Source organism: Vipera ursinii, assembly GCF_947247035.1.
Source record: "Vipera ursinii genome assembly, chromosome: 2".
Lineage (NCBI taxonomy): Eukaryota > Metazoa > Chordata > Lepidosauria > Squamata > Viperidae > Vipera > Vipera ursinii.
In genome coordinates this window covers 176,913,700-176,932,447 of record NC_139513.1, presented here as the reverse complement: position 1 = coordinate 176,932,447, position 18,748 = coordinate 176,913,700, and the positions used below count along the sequence as shown (strand labels likewise).

General features: G+C 38.9%; 1 protein-coding gene and 1 long non-coding RNA gene across 3 annotated transcripts; one reads left to right on the top strand and one right to left on the bottom strand.

Moving 5' to 3' along the window:
* On the bottom strand, nucleotides 1–15,084 carry GCDH (glutaryl-CoA dehydrogenase). 2 transcript variants are annotated; one of them, XM_083355488.1, is made up of 13 exons: nucleotides 15,067–15,084; nucleotides 13,804–13,918; nucleotides 13,610–13,645; nucleotides 12,648–12,791; nucleotides 8,727–8,789; nucleotides 7,732–7,902; nucleotides 6,253–6,382; nucleotides 5,722–5,938; nucleotides 5,192–5,295; nucleotides 4,242–4,367; nucleotides 3,142–3,302; nucleotides 2,128–3,013; nucleotides 1–421 (listed from the first exon to the last, which is right to left on the bottom strand). In XM_083355488.1, the coding sequence occupies exons 2-12, from the start codon at nucleotides 13,904–13,906 to the stop codon at nucleotides 2,940–2,942; spliced, it is 1,329 nt and encodes a 442-aa protein (XP_083211614.1). In that variant the 5' UTR covers nucleotides 13,907–13,918; nucleotides 15,067–15,084; the 3' UTR covers nucleotides 1–421; nucleotides 2,128–2,939. The 2 variants fall into 2 exon arrangements, with proteins under 2 accessions (XP_083211614.1, XP_083211613.1); XM_083355487.1 differs by lacking the exon at nucleotides 15,067–15,084 and adding an exon at nucleotides 14,598–15,013.
* A 1,381-nt stretch (nucleotides 15,085–16,465) lies between these two features.
* On the top strand, nucleotides 16,466–18,748 carry LOC310636212. Its single transcript, XR_014491640.1, has 3 exons — nucleotides 16,466–16,526; nucleotides 17,415–17,473; nucleotides 18,182–18,748. It is a non-coding gene; the product is annotated as an uncharacterized lncRNA (long non-coding RNA).

Genomic DNA, 18,748 nt, shown 5'->3' with positions numbered 1-18,748 from the left:
TCTTTTCATATTTGTTCTTTTAATTAGAAACATAATCACATTTTTACCTCTGCATTTTCATCCTATTTAGTGCTCCGTAAGTATTAGAAATTGACTTCTTGGCTCATGATTACACAACTTTTCTTAAGGTAACATATTTACTATGAGTGGTATGTTGAGAGTTCAACTCCAAAAATCAGGGATAAGGAAGTTGTGGGGCCAGGATAAAAAAAACAATTACATTTAAGTTGTCTTTAAATATAATCATTTTTTTTCCTTTTTATAATGTGGTGGCAATATTTGGTGGTCTCTGGGGGCCACATCCAAGGCTCAGAGATTGGATTTCATATCTTACAGCCTTAACTGTTCCATAATGTAACTTCTGTTTTAGAAAATAAAATTAATTACTGATTAATTTCAGTACATAGATTAAATGAAAATGCTTCACACACACACACACACACACACACACACACACACACACACACACACACATATATATATATATATATATATATATATATATATATATATATATATGGATCTTTGGTTATTCGGGTTTTTTCCCGTGTAGAACTAAAGGTGTAGGGGCGACGTTTCGACGGAATCCCATCCGTCATCATCAGGCTGGAGGCTTCTGCTTCCTTCTTCCTCTGCACCAGCAAACCACCCAAAAGCAACATATATATAAACTGCCTTCCAAAAGACAGAAGCAGATGAAAAATGTGAGGTTCTTTCCTGTTGGCTTTTCTGAATTAGCTGTTTTAGATTCTAAAAGTTTAGTTCCTAAGGAAGTAATCCTGTAAATAATTTTAACGACCTCCTCTAGTGCAGGCTAGCTAGCAATCACATCATCACCCAGCACAAATAAATTCAGTAGCCAAAACACTAAGAACCAGACGCCTTGCAGATGAAACACATATACAAACAGAACTACACACCCTGACAGACATATTGACAGCAAACAAGTTCCAAAAAAACAAAATCACCAATATGATTCAGCAGGGGACTCCGAAACAGAAAAACATCCAAGAAGAAGAACAGAACAACGGACGAGCCATCTTGCCCTACATAAAAGGAACAATCGACAAAATCAGTAAAGTACTACGCAAACATAACATCAAAACCGCATTTAACACTGACAGAAAGATATCAACCATCCTGAGAAATCCCAAAGACAAAATAGAACTGGAAAACCAGGCATATACCAAATCCCATGCGCCTCCTGTCCAGCAACATACATCGGACAGACTAACAGAAGAATAGAGGTACGTGTAGAAGAACATAAGAACTCAGTACAGAAGAAAGATCACACATCTTCACTAGTACAACACATAAACACTACGGGACACAACATCAATTTTGAAGGTACAAAAACAATCGCCAAAATAGAACATCTCAATAGCAGAATAATCAGAGAAGCCATTGAAATAGAAAAACACCCAGACAGTATGAACAAGCGAGACGACACCTCCCGCCTACATGCCATTTGGAAACCAGCATTGATAGAGAAACGAATTTCAGCAAACAAGGATTTAAAAAACCAACAAACAACCCCAAATGCCACCAGCCCCAGCAAGACTCATCCACACCCAGAACAAAAACTCTCCCACACAGAAGACAGAACAAGTCAAGCAAAAGTGCCATCACCCAAGCAGAAGAACGCACACACGAACCTGACTGACCCATACCAGAGATACATAGCAGGTCCTCGAACTCGGAGCCAAACCAAAGCTCTGGAGGCCACTACACAGCCCACTCCTCAGGACACCAAATCACAACACTCAGGATATTACAACACAACAAAAAACCCCACCCATTCAGAACACACCCCACCCAATCTGAAGACAGCCACGCCTCCACTCAATCAGAAGACAACCACGCCTCCACCCAGTCGGAGGACACCCCCACCCAATCAGAAAGCAGCCACGCCTCCACCCAGTCAGAACACAGCCCCACCGGCAGTTGGAAGGAAAGGAACAGCCAGACCAAGCATTGCTCCTGGAAGCAGCAGGAGGAACACTCCAGCCTGATGATGACGGATGGGATTTCGTCGAAACGTCGCCACAACTTTCTGAAGATGAAAGGAACGCGGGAAGAAACCCGAGATATATATACATGTACTGTATATATACATATACTGTATACACACACACATACACACACACACATCCATCAGATGTGAAAGAACTGCTCACAGGAAAGGCTAATTTTCTCTCGTCACTAATATTAGAATATCAGGTTTCAACTAATCATCCTACACAAACTACTGTTGGAAATTCATCACATTAAATTTATTTTTGAAAGCACAAAGGGGACCTTATTCAAAGAGGCAAGGTTCTGAGTTGAAATAGCTTAACACATCATCAAAAATGTGTGCTAATATATTTAACACTGTCAATGAAGGCACTAAAAATGGCAACTAGTTACGTCACAGGGCAGGAAAATCACAGAGTACATAGTAAATTCTGATTTTCATCTGTGTTTGCAAGTATTACAGGTTTCCTCTTACACAAAAAGAGGAATCTTACCTGGATTTTTTAAAACTATAAATTGTAGATTATCCATGCTGATATAGATCTCAAGGCTCTGCCTGGACTCTGGAGCAGCAATCAGTTTTAAAAATTAAACATCTACCAAAATAGTTTGCCTCAAAAACAATTAGACAATTCCAAAATATTTCCTAGACCACAGTGTTATCCTTCTATCAATTAGAAAAAGTTTCCTTTAGCATAATGCAGCACTTTTAATTTCTTTCTGTACTTCTGGTGAACAACAGAGAATTTTCAAATGCCTGATTTGTTTCAGCTTACAAATAATTGAGTTGAACTGAATAATTTGATTACAATCTGGTGAGCAGAAGCAGGCATGCTCATCTTATAAAGATATTCCCACATCATAAACCATCTTGAGTGATCTTCCAAACTGGAATCATGTAGAGGAAAACTGAAGAAATATGTTTATTTCCCAACTGTGAATGCCTGAAGTCCAGTGATAGCTCTGCCAAGGATGAGAGCATGGATATCATGAGTCCCTGAAGGCAAAAAAGGGAAAAATGTTGTTAGAATTGTCTCTTTAAAAAAATTAATATATAAATGAAGCAAAATAATAGAATATGTTTCTAAATAACGTTTGCTGGACATAATTACAATCCTTTTTTACCTTCATATGTGTTAACTGCCTCCAAATTCATAACATGCCTGATGACATGATATTCATCTGCAATTCCATTGCCCCCTAGCATGTCACGAGCTTGCCGGGCAATCTCCAGGGCTTTCCCACAGGAATTCCGTTTCAGCATAGAGATCATTTCAGGAGTTGCCCTGGGAACATAGAACAAATACTAGAATCAAGTGAGGAATGAAAGGGCTTAGGTGCCTAGGCTTTCATACAAAGTAGATAACAAGTCAGATGTGACAGAAATCACACCTAGTGTAGCATCTTTTTTTAAAAAAAAAATTGGACAGGAGGACCAAGGTACACAAGAGCGGTGAGAAATTTTATAGAATCAGCATATTGCCCCCAACAATCTGGGTCCTCATTTATCAATCTCCAATGCTTTCTTTTTACAGCTGCCACTACAGCCAGAGTTTCATTGGGATTATGATGAAAAAGAAAAGAATGGAATAACTAACCACATCTTGTGGTTGTGCAGTTTTTTTCTCCCTGCTGTTAACTGCTTTTAAAAGCACAGGCTTGAGCACTGTAGTATTAGGCTTTCTCTCTTAGTTGGCTCAAGCTTGATTGCAGCTTCCCAGGCACTTAACACAGCATATTTAACATATGACTGTCCTCTGAGAAATGAAATTGCAGCTCTGTATTCTCTTAAACTTAGCTCCTTTTTCTCCCTTCTTTCTTATGGCTTAATAGAGACCTTGCTTTTTGTCATGCCTAGTATAAAATAGTAATGGGTGACTGTATTTAAAATATAATTTTTAATTTCTACCTTCTGCTCTGGGATAGTCCCAGATATATGTGCTAGCTGCAGCACAGTGAATAGATTTTCTTTTTTATTGTTGCACACTGCAATGCTGGGAGAAACTGAAAGAAATTGTGGGTTAAAAAAAGGAGAACAATTTGATCCTCTCTTTTATCTCTGTCTCTCTCCAGCAGAAAGGTATTGATTTTTTAAAGTGTTTCCCCAGATACAAAATGAAGTAGTGTGTCCATTTTATCTTTCATTTGACTAAGCCTCCCTATGAGGAAAAAAAGGTCACTATGCACAGTTTTGCCATTAATTACATAAACAAATGTATGCCTACTTGTCTTCATCTTTCAAGCGCCCCAGTTGCAGACAAGCCTGTAACCCAATAGTGATCTCTGTGAGCATGTCAGCCAACTTCTTCTGGATCAATTGGTTTCTTGCCAAAGGAGCTCTGAACTGGTTTCTAAGATGAATGGATGAGATAATTCAGCTAAAACCATTGCACAGGTACTGTAGGAAAAAAAGTTGATAAAATACTGGAAGTATTTGGAGGATCACCACGCAGAAGGTGATTCTATCATACTAGAAGCTTTTAAGCATATCAAGTTAATCTTAAAGAAGAATTCAGATATAACAGGTGTAACAAAAAGCAGATGAAATAGGATACGGTCTTTTCTGTATTCTGTATGATGCAAACCTATAAAAAGTGGTGGAGACTCAAAAATTCAGTGGAGAGAACTGCATACAAAAACTACGCTATGAGAAGCAACAGAATAATCTATAGAACTGGATTTAGAACTGGAGATACACTTTAATTAATATGACTTGAGAATTATAAAAAATTATGGAGACATCTAAATCTAAAAATGCAGCTGTACATTCCAGTGACCCTAAATATGTGCTCTATTACAAATGGCCGTGAAACTGTACAAATGGAAACCATCCATGAATAATCTTAGGCCCTGGGGACCTAAGGATCTGTTAAGAACCCATGAAATATAAATAAAATGTATATCTTTAGGATTCTCCTTTCATCCATTATATCCTTAGAAAAACTGGCATTGCTGGACATCTTTTTTCAAATGTGAGTTCAGTCAAGGATGCTCAGCATGGTCTTGAAACAAAGCTCACAATCTCTTCCACATGACCGATATCGTGGGATCATATCACAATCATAGTTTTTGTGTAAATGAAATATTAAGGATACCTACATATTAGTATGTAAGCATCATTGTAATCACATGCCATTTCCTGTAGAACATCTGCCCAGAAATCTTGAGACTTTACCTATCCAAAGTATACTGCCTGGCTGTGTGCATACAGAACTCAGCAGCACCCAGTGCTCCCCAGGAGATGCCATAACGTGCATTATTCAAGCAGCCAAAAGGTCCCTGTGAGAAGAGAAAGACATTACAATTCAGAGAAGGAGTTTATTAATATTCCTTCTATTCCAAAAAGGTACTGACTTCCAAGGATCATACACATGATTCGCATCTATCATCTGCTTACTAGCTGTATATGCAAGCTTACAAATATAAACAAATATGGAATACTAGATTTATATTTGTTCCTTAGTTGTACAATAGTACTTATTGTTGCAAAGCAATTTACACATTCATAATGAAATAAACCCAAACCTTATAGCTAAATATAGCTAACAGTATCTAGAAATACTGTTAAGTTTTAATTAAAATGTGTTTTCAATCTTTCTCAACATCCCCTGGTAATTAACTTGGGCTAACACCTCTTGTAGCATTCCTGGTCCCTGTATCATTCACATGCCAATGAGTATCACATGGATTGTGGAGAGATCTTACTGCGAGTCCAGACACTTTGGGTAGTAGATTCTCTTCAGGCACTTCTACATCTTCCATAATAATCATCCCAGTAAGAGAGGCCCGTAGTGAAAATTTGCCCTCAATCTTTGGGGTAGAAAGACCTTTCATTCCTCGTTCCAATAGGAAGCCTTGTATTTTGCCATCGTCACATACAGCCCACACTACACATATGTCAGCCATTGGAGAATTAGTGATCCTAAAAAATGAGCAAGTATATTGTCAATGTCTGGTATGCCTCAACACAGGACTTATAAAAAGTTAAAATGCAAGTAGCTACAAAAAGGCACACTCTAGAGGGGAAAATACAATGTGAAAACCATCTCCGAACAGAGCAAAGCTTAGGTGTTATCTAATCTTTCAGAAACAAAATTTAATTCAGTCCTCTTCTCTCAAATCTGTCACCATAATTATCAGGGGCTTAAAGTTTCACCACTATTTCAAAATAATCCAAGTTTCCTAGGTTACTTCCCTCTTGTGATCCGCATAGATGAGGACAAGTGCAAACCTCACCAAGTCTTGGAACCATTGAGTGTGTAGGTCTTCCTGGAAGGGTTGTACTGGGCCCGAGTCTCCATGCTACCAGGATCACTTCCATGGTTAGGTTCTGTAAGCCCAAAACAGCCCAGCAACTCTCCTTTAGCTATGGTGGAAAAAAAACATCAAAAGATGAGTACAGCAATTCCTAAATTATCCTTCTCACTTCCTTCACCAGTCTTCTTGTTATTCAAACAACTTCACAGGGATAAATCTATAGTGGTACCTTGATACTCAACCGCTTTGAAACTCATCAAATTTGGTACTCAACATATTTTGATCTGAAAATTTTGTCCCACTACTCATCCTTTGTTTGGTACTCGATGCACAAGCTAGAACTTAATTTCAATTTCAATTCAGAATAGAGCTGGAAGAGTCAAACCTGTCAGTGTCCAGCTGCCTACTGATTCACTAAATTATTCTCTATGGGGAAAAATTGTTTGATACTCATTGTTTTTGGTACTCATTGCGCCTCCTGGAATTAACAATGAGTAGCAAGTTACCACTGTACTATGGAACCTAGTAGGCAAAAAAATTCACAAATTCTATCAACCCTTCTGGATTATGGTATTGTATACTGTAATTTACTTTAAAAAAAGAGTATTCTTTAAATAAATTAACCAGCCAAAACTATCTTGATAAACAATATGATAAAAAAATCAGCAGAACTGAAAAGAAAAAAATAAAAGCTGGTCTAAACAGAGCCAAACCAGAAGATGGAAGGAAAGTACTGGGAAATGGGGAAAAGAATGAAGTAACAATTAACTAAAACATGAAATTAAAATATAATTTTAATAGGTAAAATAGAATAGGTAAACTGAAAAAATAAAATTATTAGTGTTAAATAAAGTTTTTAAAAAAAGCTCAACCAAATTCTAATTGAAGGATGAAAAGAACCTGGAAGAATTACTTCACCGTTTTTCAGAACAGTGAATGAGATACCGTAAATGCCAAAAGTGAAAAAAGGAAGAGATTTGGGATATTCAAGGAAACAAAGCAGTAACACTACTGTCTTCTATGTGAATAAAGGAGATAATTATAATTTTGTCTTGTGCAAGTTTTAATTGTTATTTCCAAAGCTGGCAAATCAAAAGACTGTAACTAGGAAATTTTCTAAAATACAAAAGATAGAATAAAAATAGATAAAAAAGAATTTCTTGTACATACTAGCACTCCTCTAAAATACTTTTTAAAAATCAAATGTAAGAACATTAATATGATCTATGAAGCACACATTTTTAGGATATACAGAATGCTGAGATGTCAGCTGGATGGATAGGAGAAGATAAAATTGGTTCTCTTTGGGATTTGGGCAAGTTAAAATATGATGTGAATGCACATGCATACATACATATGCGTGTATGTGTAATAATAGCACAAGAGATAAAAACATACCAGTGTTGGTATAACTACAGAGTAAACTTCTGCATTCAGTCTTCTAAACTATTAACTCACCCAGGCCTGGCAAATATTTCTGCTTCTGCTCTTCTGTCCCATATGCATATATAGGATGCATCACCAAAGATGACTGAACACTCATGACTGACCGATAGCTACTGTCTACCCTCTCAATCTCCCTGGCCAGGAGTCCATATGCAACATAAGTGGTCCCCGCACAGCCATAACCTAAGGCAAAAGAATGGAGAATTAATCATAAACCCATCTATGTCAAGAAAGCCTCTTAGGTAACTCTCCTAAAAGATCCTATCTGCCAAATATTTAGAAAGAAACAAGAAAATAAAGGGAATAATTTATTTTAGCAGAATAATGTCCTAATACTCCAAGAAGCCCCAAAATGTTTTTTATAATATATCTTACAAATATAAGATAATGGTTACATCTTCAAAGTCCCTAATATGAACTAAAATCAAGTTTTACTAAATCTCTAAAAATAGAAACCCTAATATTTCAAATATGATAAATGAGTGGCAATTTCTAAATCTGGATTTTTAAATTTTGTATTTTAATTTTGTAGTCAAGCATTTTACAATTTATAACAGTGCATTTAAAAACAAAATCTAATATTTAATATTGCAAGGTAAGCCACAACCAGATTAGCAGCACAAGCAAAATACATCATATTGTTACTTTTCAAAACACTTCAAAATATACTTCCCATATTCTTTCATTCATTGATTTTAACTATATTTCTCTTATAGGACAAATAAAAAATATTAAATAATAAATTAAACTGTAGATAAAACTTTGAAGTCACTGACTGAATACAAATGCAAACCAGCAGAAACAAAGAACTAATCAGTCAAATAAAAGAGGTATACAAATACCTAGAAGGTGATGGTGATGATTTATCAAATACTTAAACTGAAATGGAGACATGATATATTGTTGAACTTCTCCTCCCAAGAAACATGAAAAAGTTCTGAAAAATCCTCCATTTCTGCTACAGATATAATGGGCTCACCCACATCATGAAAAATGTTTAGCAATACCTTTGATGGTTGGGCCCAAGACACCAAGGGACCCCATCTCTGACACAATTTCCCGGTGAAAGACTAGAATGAAAATATAATTAAAAATGTAATTTACAACATTATAAGCAAAACCTATTGTAAGAAATATGCATAAAGTATCTATATTTCTATATTTCTCAGAAGCCTGGTAAGTAATATAGAGACATGTTATAATACCGACAAGTAACTTTGATAATTACTAGAGCCCCAAAGTCAGCAATTACTGAATTTACATTAAAATCAGTATTCCATTTTAATAGCAATAGTACTTAGACTTACATACCACTTCATATGTCTATGGAGATTCTCAGTCATCCAGATGATGGTTGCTCCAAAGGCAACTGGACCTTGTTTTTCGTTGAAGATGTTTCACTTCTCTTCCAAGAAGCTTCTTTTGCTCTGACTGGATACTGGAGAATGGAAGGATTTATACTGCTTGCAGACAGCTGGTCATTTGCATTCATTTGCTGTCTGCAAGGAGTATAAATCCTTCCATTCTCCACCATCCAGACAGAGCTGAAGAAGCTTCTTGGATAAGAAGTGAAAAGTCTTCAAAGAAAAACAAGAAAGTCCATTTGCCTTGTGAAATACTACTTGGGAATACAATTTCATAGTGCTTTACAACACTTTCTAACCATTTTATAGGGTCAGTATATTGCCCCCAACAATCTGGATCCTCATTTTGGAAGGATGGAAGGCTGAGTCAACCTTGAGCCAGTCACGATCGAACTCTAGGCTGTGGGCAGAGTTAGCCTGCAATCCTGCATTCTAGAGCAGCATGGTTGGTCAACAATTAAGACACTGGGCTTGTCAGCTAGAAAGCTGACAGCCCAGGTTCAACATCTGAGCACGTGACCAGGTGACTTCCTGTCCTTTCTCCAGCTCCTGCTCCAGCATGCAAATGCAAGTAGATAAATAGGTACCACTTCAGTGGTAAAGTAACAGTGCTCCATGACATCATGCTAGCCACATGACCGTGGAAATGTCTTTGGACAGCGCTAGCTTAATGGCCAAGAAATGGAGATGAGCACCACCCCTATAGTCGGCAATGATTAGCAGAGTAAAATCTGCAGGGATCCCTATCTTTACTGCATTCTAATCAGTATGTCACCACAGCTCTAAGGGAAGGTAAGATTGCATATGAAATAACACACAAAAAATGTATATTTTTTCAAGTGAGTCTAGATTAGTTCATGCAGCTTTCTTGGCAAACTTTTCAGAAATGGTTTGCCTTCTTTGTCTTCCTAGGACTGAATGTGAGAGAATAGCCCAAAATCACTAAACTTACTTTATGCCTAAGGCAAGATAAAAATAAGGCAGGATCTCCTGGTGTCCTTCATCATTACACCAAACTGGCTCTCATTGATTTATACCCACACATGTTTTCATTTCTGATACCTAGATAGGTGTTATTTTATTTCTGAGAACATGAATATCTGAAAGGAAATCAAAGTACACTTAACTCAGAGATACTGCCACTCCCTTTTGAAAATTGATCCCAAAGGTCCCTTTTCACAGGGCAACTGGACTTTTTCTTTGAAAACATTTCACTTCTCATCCAAGAAGCTTATTCAGCTCTGACTGGATAGTGGGGAATGGAAGGATTTATACTCCTTGCAGATAACTGGTCATTTGCATTCTTTTAGAGAGTCGTTGAGGCCACCTGGAGATTTATGTGTCGCCAGAGTCACCTGAGTAGTGCAAATGGGTGGAGCTTCTTGGAACTGCTGAAAGGACTGTGTTGTAGACTAAAGATAGGTGATGTCGTATCCCTCCTCCTCTGTTGAGAGAGGGCTGTTCAATTTCGACATAGATGGTCTCTTGATCCCTTTGACCCCTCTTTCAAACCAGTGGTTCTCTCTGAGCAAAATGTCTTTGAAAGAGTGGCCTTGTGTCTTTTAAATGCAGATGGACTGCTGAAACCTGTCCTGATGGGTTTGTTCTCCAATGTTGTGCCATTCATTTATGAAGTGGTTGTTTTGTTTCCCCAATGTACAGCTCTGCACATGGCTCACTGCATTGTACTACATATACCACTTTCCTCAGTTTGTGTCTGGGTGTTTTATCCTTGGGGTGGACAAGCTTCTGCCTTAGTGTATTTGTGGGTTTGAAGTGTGCAGGTATGTTGTGTTGGCTGAAGATCCTCCTGAGCTTTTCCGATATTCCTGCAATGTATGGAATGACAATGTTGCTTCGCTTATTGTTTTCTTCTTTGTCTGTATGGAGGAGCATCTGCTGGGTCTTCTTTGGGATTTGATGCAGGCCCACTTGGGATAGCCACACGTTCTGAGGGCTTCCTTGGTGTTAGTTCTTTTTCTTTCCCATCTTTGCTGGTAGGCAGACCTTCAGCTTGGTGGTGCAGGGTTCTGATAACTCCCATTTTGTGCTCTTGTAGACAGCACGTTAGGTGACAGAACGAACCTCAGCCCAGACCACATATTTGCCATGATGGACCTCTGCCTCACAACTACCTATTTTAAATACATTGAAGGTTTGTACAGATAAATATGGCTGCATCATGGGTTCACCTGTGTCCCCCATTGTGGTCAATCTCTACATGGAAGAGGTAGAAACCAAAGCCCTAAACTCCTTCACAGGAATTCCACCCACTCACTGGTATAGGTACGTGGATGATATTTGGGTCAAGATTAAAAAACAAGAATTGGAAGCATTCACCAAACACATCAAATTCGCATGGGAAGATGTTAAGGAAAATAGTCTGGCTGCAGTACACATTAAAATAGAAGCCTTAACATTGAAGTTTACAGAAAATCCACACATACAAGTCAATATTTACATTTTGATTCTCACCACCCACTAAAGCACAAAATGGGGGTTATCAGAACCCTACATCACTGAGCTGAAGGGTCTGCCTACCAGCAAAGATGGGAAAGAAAAAGAACTAAAACGTGTGGCTATCCCAAGTGAGCCTTCATAGATCCCAAAAAGGCCCAGCAGGAGCTCCTCCATAACAGACAAAGAAAAAAACAATATCGGAAAATCTCAGGAGGATCTTCAGCCAACACAACATACGTGCCAACACAACATATGTGCACATACACTAAGGCAGAAGGATAAAACACCCAGAAGCAAACTGAGCAATGTGGTATATATAATAGTACAATCCACGTGCAAATCTGTACAAACCCATCAGGACAAGAGTCAGCAGTCCATCTGCATTTAAAAGACAAAGGCCGCTCTTTCTAAGACAGCAAAGTCCATATTTTGGACAGAGAGGACTGCTCGTTTGAAAGAGGGGTCAAAAAGGCCATCTATGTCAAAACTGATCTGCCCTCTCTCAACAGAGGAGGAGGGATACTACGACATCATCTATCTTCAGTCTATAACACAGTCCTTTCAGCAGTTCCAAGAAGGCTCCGCAACTATTTGCTCTACTCAGGTGACCCTGACGACACAGATAAAGCTCCAGGTGGCCTTAATGACTCTTTAAAAGAATGCAAATGGCCAGCTATCTGCAAGCAGTATAAATTCTTCCATTCCCCACCATTCAGTCAGAGCTGAAGAAGCTTCTTGGATGAGAAGCGAAATGTCTTCAAAGAAAAACAAGAAAGTTCAGTTGCCTAGTGAAAAAGCACCTTTGGGATAACTATGACCAGGATGACTGAGAATCTCCATAGACATAGTATTGCCATCCAAGTCACTGAATAAGTAACTTAGCTATTTAATCTATTGGTACATTCAGCAAATGCCAAACAGGAGATTCTCTATTTCTAAAAGGCGAATGTCATGTTATGTAAAGCAATAATAGGCAATCTATTGCCCTACATATGTTTTGAATTTCAATTCCCATCAGCCACAGCCCAGCCAGCAGTTCCAAGGGATTGTAGAAGCTCAAAGCCTCAAAGTATGAAGAACACCACATTGTTAATACAAAGTTACCTTCATTTCGATTGGCCATAAGGATCCTGGGCATCAACTTTTCTTGGCAATAGGCACGAAATGAGTCCCGCATCATTATTTCCTCCTGAGTCAGGAGCCTTTCTAATTGTAGGGCATCACGCCAGTCAAACTGGGCTTTCGGAACTGGAAGAAGAAAGCTAGAACTAACCTGAAGAATAAAAGGACTGATAAAGAAATTCCCTCACCAGTACAAGATACCATATAAGGACTGCTGAAGTAATGGGAGTACAAAGTCCAACAATTGTCCCTACAGATAGTAACATGAATGCCATCAAAAAGTTGTGTAATTGGCACGTGCAAACCTGTGTAAATCTCTGTCTGCAAATCCATGTTTCTAGTCCACACCTTAACTATTATATTTATATTTATATATTTATTAAACTTATATACCGCCCTTCTCCCGTAGGACTCAGGGCGGTTCACAAGGTTTTTTAAAAACAATACAACAAATTACAAAAATTAAAAACAATTAAAATGATGCCATATGGCTCTGAAATACACAGGTCATAGTTATATATTCTATAACTGCAATTGTTATTTATACACTGAGGTTGACAGTTTGGTGGGCTTTATTTCTGGGAGCATACATATACAAAATTATCAATTATGATAGTGGCAGTAATGGTTTGTATCTTCTAGAACAGAATATCCAGGACCAATTTTTGAAGGAATAAAATATTTTAGTTATCTAATCAAAATCTAATCTATATCTATTAGATGCATAGATCCTTGGTCACTTACATCCCTCCTCAGAACCACCAAATTAATGAAAAGGAATTAACAGAATGTGTATCTTATACAACAGAGCAAATAGATTTCCAATTTTTATCAATTTAAGGCTCTATGAACTAGGAGGAATGCAGTTTCAAGAGTGATTGGAAATTATGAGCTCAGATATGCAGCTCTAAATCACAACTGGCAAGAAAGAAGTATCTGTTTACCTTTTGATCCGTTCACCAAAGGCTTCCCTTCTTTTTCTGTAACACAAGTGACAAAATAAGCCCATTTCTCAATCCAACTGTCTCTTTTGTGTTCCTTCTCCATAAAGTCCAAGAATCCTAAATAGGTTTATCTATCTCTTAGCTGTGGCCCTACTATCTCTACCCTCACCCGATAGCAAAAATCAGTCACTGACCTTTTGGCACAGGTGCACTTGCGCTCTGTGCTCGAGTATGACAGTAGTTTGTGACGCTGCTTCTGCATTGCAGCAATAGCCTGCTAGGTAACCTTAGCGCCATGGAGGATAAATCCTGGAAAAGGTCAAATGGAGAAGAAAATTGTAAGTTTTTAAGTCCTGAAAATCCCCAGAGTCTTCAACTAAGTGCGATTGTTCTCCTTCTCCCAAAAAATGCTGGACTAGAAGAATGATGATACCCATAACTCAGTTCAGTCTTATTTATAACACAGAAGCAAGGATTAAACTAAAGCACCACATACTAAATAAACAAGGAACAGTTCCTAGGATTAAAGAAAAAAGCCAAATAAAGTCAGGGGGAAAAATGGGAAAAGGTATTCAAGCAGGACACACCACAGACCGGGTGTAAATTAGGAAAACAGAAGATATGCGAGGCCCACTTCCACGAATCCTATCCAACTTTGCGAGAAGGGCCTAGCGTTCTGCAGAGCAGAAAACGCAACTCGTGCGTTTTCTTCTGGGGGAAGCGGTTATTATAGGCCAGGGGTCGGCAACCTCGGCTCTTTTATGACTCGTGGACTTCAACTCCCAGAATTCCTGAGCCAGCTATGCTGGCTCAGGAATTCTGGGAGTTGAAGTCCACGAGTCATAAAAGAGCCGAGGTTGCCGACCCCTGTTATAGGCGCCTCTTCTTCATTAGGGAGAAAAGAGAAGGGGCCCGTCGGGGATTTCCCCGCTCCTACAAACAAGGGCTGGGGTCAGCGCTTCAACCCGTGCTTTAAAAGAATACTGACCGAGCTTGGGGCTGATCGAGGCTTTGCTTCTTCACGGTTCGCTCCCAGCTTTTCCGCGGAAGATTGACAGGCCGGCAGGTGAAGTGACGTCTCCTCCCGGGTTCACCACGGCCCCTCCTTAGGCCAATGGACTTCGCCCGCCCTTCCTTCCTTCCTTCCTTCCTAGGCGCGCGAGGCGACGGGCTCCTCGCCCATTGGCCAGGCAGAGGAGGCGCGTGGCCACGACGCACGCGGGGGGCGGGGCGGGGGGGGGGGTTCGGCGTCTGGGAAAAGGAGGGGAGGGAAGAATCCCGAAACAGCTCAGGCGGCGAGCGCTGGGTTTCTGCTGATGTGGACGTTTGATACGTTTGTCTCTCCGTTTCTTGACAGTTTTTTTCCCCCCACTCAGTCTGTATTGCTGTTTATTATTTTGCTCGTTTGCCTTATTTAACGCACACGTAAAACTTTTCAAAAGTTTCGAAAATTGTACCTTTTCTCGCTGGGCATCAATCCTGGTAGAGCTATGCAGCGTAAAGGAGTGTTTCTTTGCATAGCGTGGAGGTCTTGGTTCACAGACACATGGGGTTGGGAGGATTGACTTTGGCGACCGCCTGGACTCGTCCCTGCAGTTTTCTGGGCAAAACCGTGGAAGTTGTTTGCCCTTGCCTGCTTTCTAGGGCTTAGAGAAAATAAGTAGCCCAAAGTCACGCTGGCTTTATGCCTCAAGCAGAACTACAACTCTGGGTCTCTCGGATTTTAGCCTGGTGCCTTAACAATTGCACCAAACTGGCTCTCTCGAACACTTTATCCTTTAATAAAGGTGGGACGGTAGCCTGAGCTTTCACATTAACCTGAGCCCTTTCTCATTTTTAAGGGCTGGTTCATTCTTTATGGGCAAATGCCTTTCAGCATGCTTCATTGCTGGCAAAGTGCCAGCAGAAACCGTTGTTTGTCTTCATTATAAAGTTTGCATTTCACAACATCTCCAGCTTAATCCGTGTCTAGTTTTGCTGGCTGCAGCTGGGTTGGCTCCGCCCTTCTTTCCACCTCCCCATTGGAAGCCGCCAGGAGGTGGTCGATCGTTTTCCTCAATCTCCTCCCCACTTCCAAGTTAGGAAAAATGGTTGCTTATCGGTATTGTGTGTGGTCAGCCTCTAAAAATTAGGTGCTTGTACTGTGCACAAAAGACCTGGTAAAATGGATTCTTTAAGTATAGACACCCTTCTACTATTATAGTATTCCATGTTTATGGTTACTTTTAGTCTATGCATACAGGGCAAGATGAGCAAAAAAATGGCTCTTGAATAAAACAGATGCCTTTTTGCAATTCAAACAACTCAATAGAGATAAATGCTTAGAACCTTCCAGTAAGTTTTCCAGGGTGGATGTTGTTTGGCTTTTCCCTTTTTATATAAGTAGTGTACATATTTCTCTAGATTTCTTTTTTTATACCTAAACCAGGAATACTGTAAAAAAGTTAGGGACAATTAAAGCTTCCTGCCTAATCTCTTTTATTTACTTTGCTAAGTAATAAGGGGGAACAGAGCATTCCCCCTCTTAAAACTCATATACAGGAAAAGATTGGTTGGTTCAAACTCCAGAGTTAGAGTACAAAGCCACTTTTTAAAATATTTAATTTTACATTTAATGTTAATAGTTAAAAACTGATGCATGCTGAAGTGGAAAATATTCATACATAAGGGAAGTGATCTATTTAGATCCTAGTTTACAGCAACACTATTTGTTAAATTTTGAGGATTTCATTAACCTCATCCAGCCATGACTTTCTCAAGGTTCCCATCATTTCTCTATTTATTTACTCTTGATACATTTGTTTGCAGTTTATCTTTATTTAGCCTGAGTACAGTTCCATCAAGAAATAAAGAATGAGTTTCTCTGTACCAAACCGTGTGTCTTCATTCCTGCTCACCAGAACCCACGACATAACAGGTAGCATAACAATAACTCATGACAATAAGAGCAACAAAATGTAATTATTTCTCCACACTTATCATGTCTGCAGATTGGTTGCTCTTCATGGTGACCTAGTCCCTCTTGGAAAGAACGGGAGCAGGCAAATGCTTGTGGGGGCCAGTATGAAGAATACTCTCACACATCTATTGATTAAAATCACTGCAATCTCCTTTGAACTGGACCCTTTTAGTGGAATTGATCGAAGCCTGGTAATCTGCAATGTGCTTGAGGCTCTTGGTCTTGAGGAAATAGATAGGATCCTTGGGGCTGTTATTTCATGACTTGTGTAGATCTATGTCCCTTTTGGCTGGTTAGGACATTCTGGGAGACAATATGTAGTTGGGTCTAAGCAGCGGTGAATTCAGAGGTGGTTCCACCTGCATGTACATAGGTGGTAGTTTGCCTGTATTTAAGGGAGCTCCTCAAGAAATCACCTTTGGACCTGCAATATTAGACAATTTTTGTCCTGCTTCCAACTTCCCCTTCTTAGATAGGGTTGTTGAGAAACTGGTTGGGCTGCAGATTCTGAAGGCCATGAGGGAAAGAATATATTTGGACCACATTCAGTCAGAGCTCAGACCTGATTATAGTGCTAGAATATAATTGGTCACACTTGTTGATGACTTCTGAAGAGACCTGGTGATAGGGGATACATGTTTCCTGGCCTTCCTTTATCTCTCAATAGCTTTTGGTTACTTTTGGTTGATGGTATCCTTCTGGACCGGTTCAAGAGGTTGGGAGTTGAAGGCACAGTATTGTGATCCTTCTCCTTCTCAAGGGCCGGATCCAATCAGTGTTGGAAAAGGGGAGGACAGGTCCACTCCATACATGTTTGATTCCCCAAACCCATCTATTCTCCACTAGAACATCTACATGAAGCCACCAGATGACTTCTTCCAGTGGATATTTGGGTGCAATTCAAGGTACTACTTATTGTCTGTAAAGTCTGTCATGGCATAGGGTTGGGTTAGGGATCCTATATAAATTACACAACAAAATAGTAGCTTCTTTTACCATACATAATTAACCATACGGAATTTATAATCTCAAGTACTGATAATGGCCCTAGCTGAGATTGTTTAGAAGGGGATTTTATCAGTAATGCTGAGGTTATAAAATCGTATTTTCTCTTAAGTCCTTCAAGTGAAATATGATAAGCAAAAGAAAAACAGGGTATTCTGCAGATATTTTTAGAGATAGGCATGGTTCCTGCTATACATAAAATATTTTTTACAGATCAGTCACATGAACACAAATTTCTTTTTAGATTTTTAATTAGAAAATTTGTTGTAGAATATACAAACTATATAAAATATACAAAACAAAGATAGGAAATAGGAAGGAACGAAGTTGAAGAAAAGAAAAAAATGTACAATTGTACGTTCTGCCCTTTTTTTGTTACTGGTTAGAAAAATTGGCCAGCGTTGACATTTCAGTTAATTTTGTGATTCAGTATTCTACTGTAGGCATTTCATTGCTTTTCCAACTTTCTGCATACAATAATTTTGACAAGTTACTGTATATAATATAAATTACCTATAGTTTTTTTCTAATTCCTTCTCCATAAAACTCAGAAATAACCATTTATTTCCAGAATTAATATCTGTAATATCGTATACCCTTGACTGTAGATCGGTACACTCGTCCTATCTGGGATGGTCGTCCTCTTCCACCGAGCGCGCAACTTCGGGAAGGACACACATGGAGCAGTGAGGAAGGAAGGGGAGACCTGCGTAGCCAGCCAGATCAGCTGAATCAACCATGGCGATCAATGGGGTGACAGATGTCGCAGCAAGATCACCCTCACATCCATAATATCTGTAATATCTTTTGCATCACTATATGAATTTGTATCCATGCTTTTTGCTTTTTCACAAATCTACCATGCATGATTAAAAAGTCTCATCCTCCTCTACACACTTCTAACTCTGGTTTTATATTGCTTTATACATTTTAGATAGCTGGTTTCATATAACATCAATACATAATTTACTATAAGTAAACTCTTAAACCATAACACAATGTAAGTTTAACACCAGTTCCCCACATTTTTCGCCTGCATCCATGTTTATATTGTAGCCCATTTCACCAATTTTCAACCCATTCTTCCCATTTCAAATCTTAGTCAAAATTTGTACATTTTAGCTAAGATCATAATTTGTACATCATTCTATTTCAAATTTATTTTTTCTTTAACT

Bases quoted from the DNA above. Each gene is read 5' to 3' on its own strand.
- GCDH (XM_083355488.1), bottom strand. From the start codon at position 13,906: ATGGCGCTAAGGTTACCTAGCAGGCTATTGCTGCAATGCAGAAGCAGC. The intron at 13,646-13,803 runs GTCAGTGACTGA...CTTGTGTTACAG, and splicing joins AAGTGCACCTGTGCCAAAAG to AAAAAGAAGGGAAGCCTTTG. The intron at 8,790-12,647 runs GTAACTTTGTAT...TTTTCATTCTAG, and splicing joins TATGGCCAATCGAAATGAAG to TCTTTCACCGGGAAATTGTG.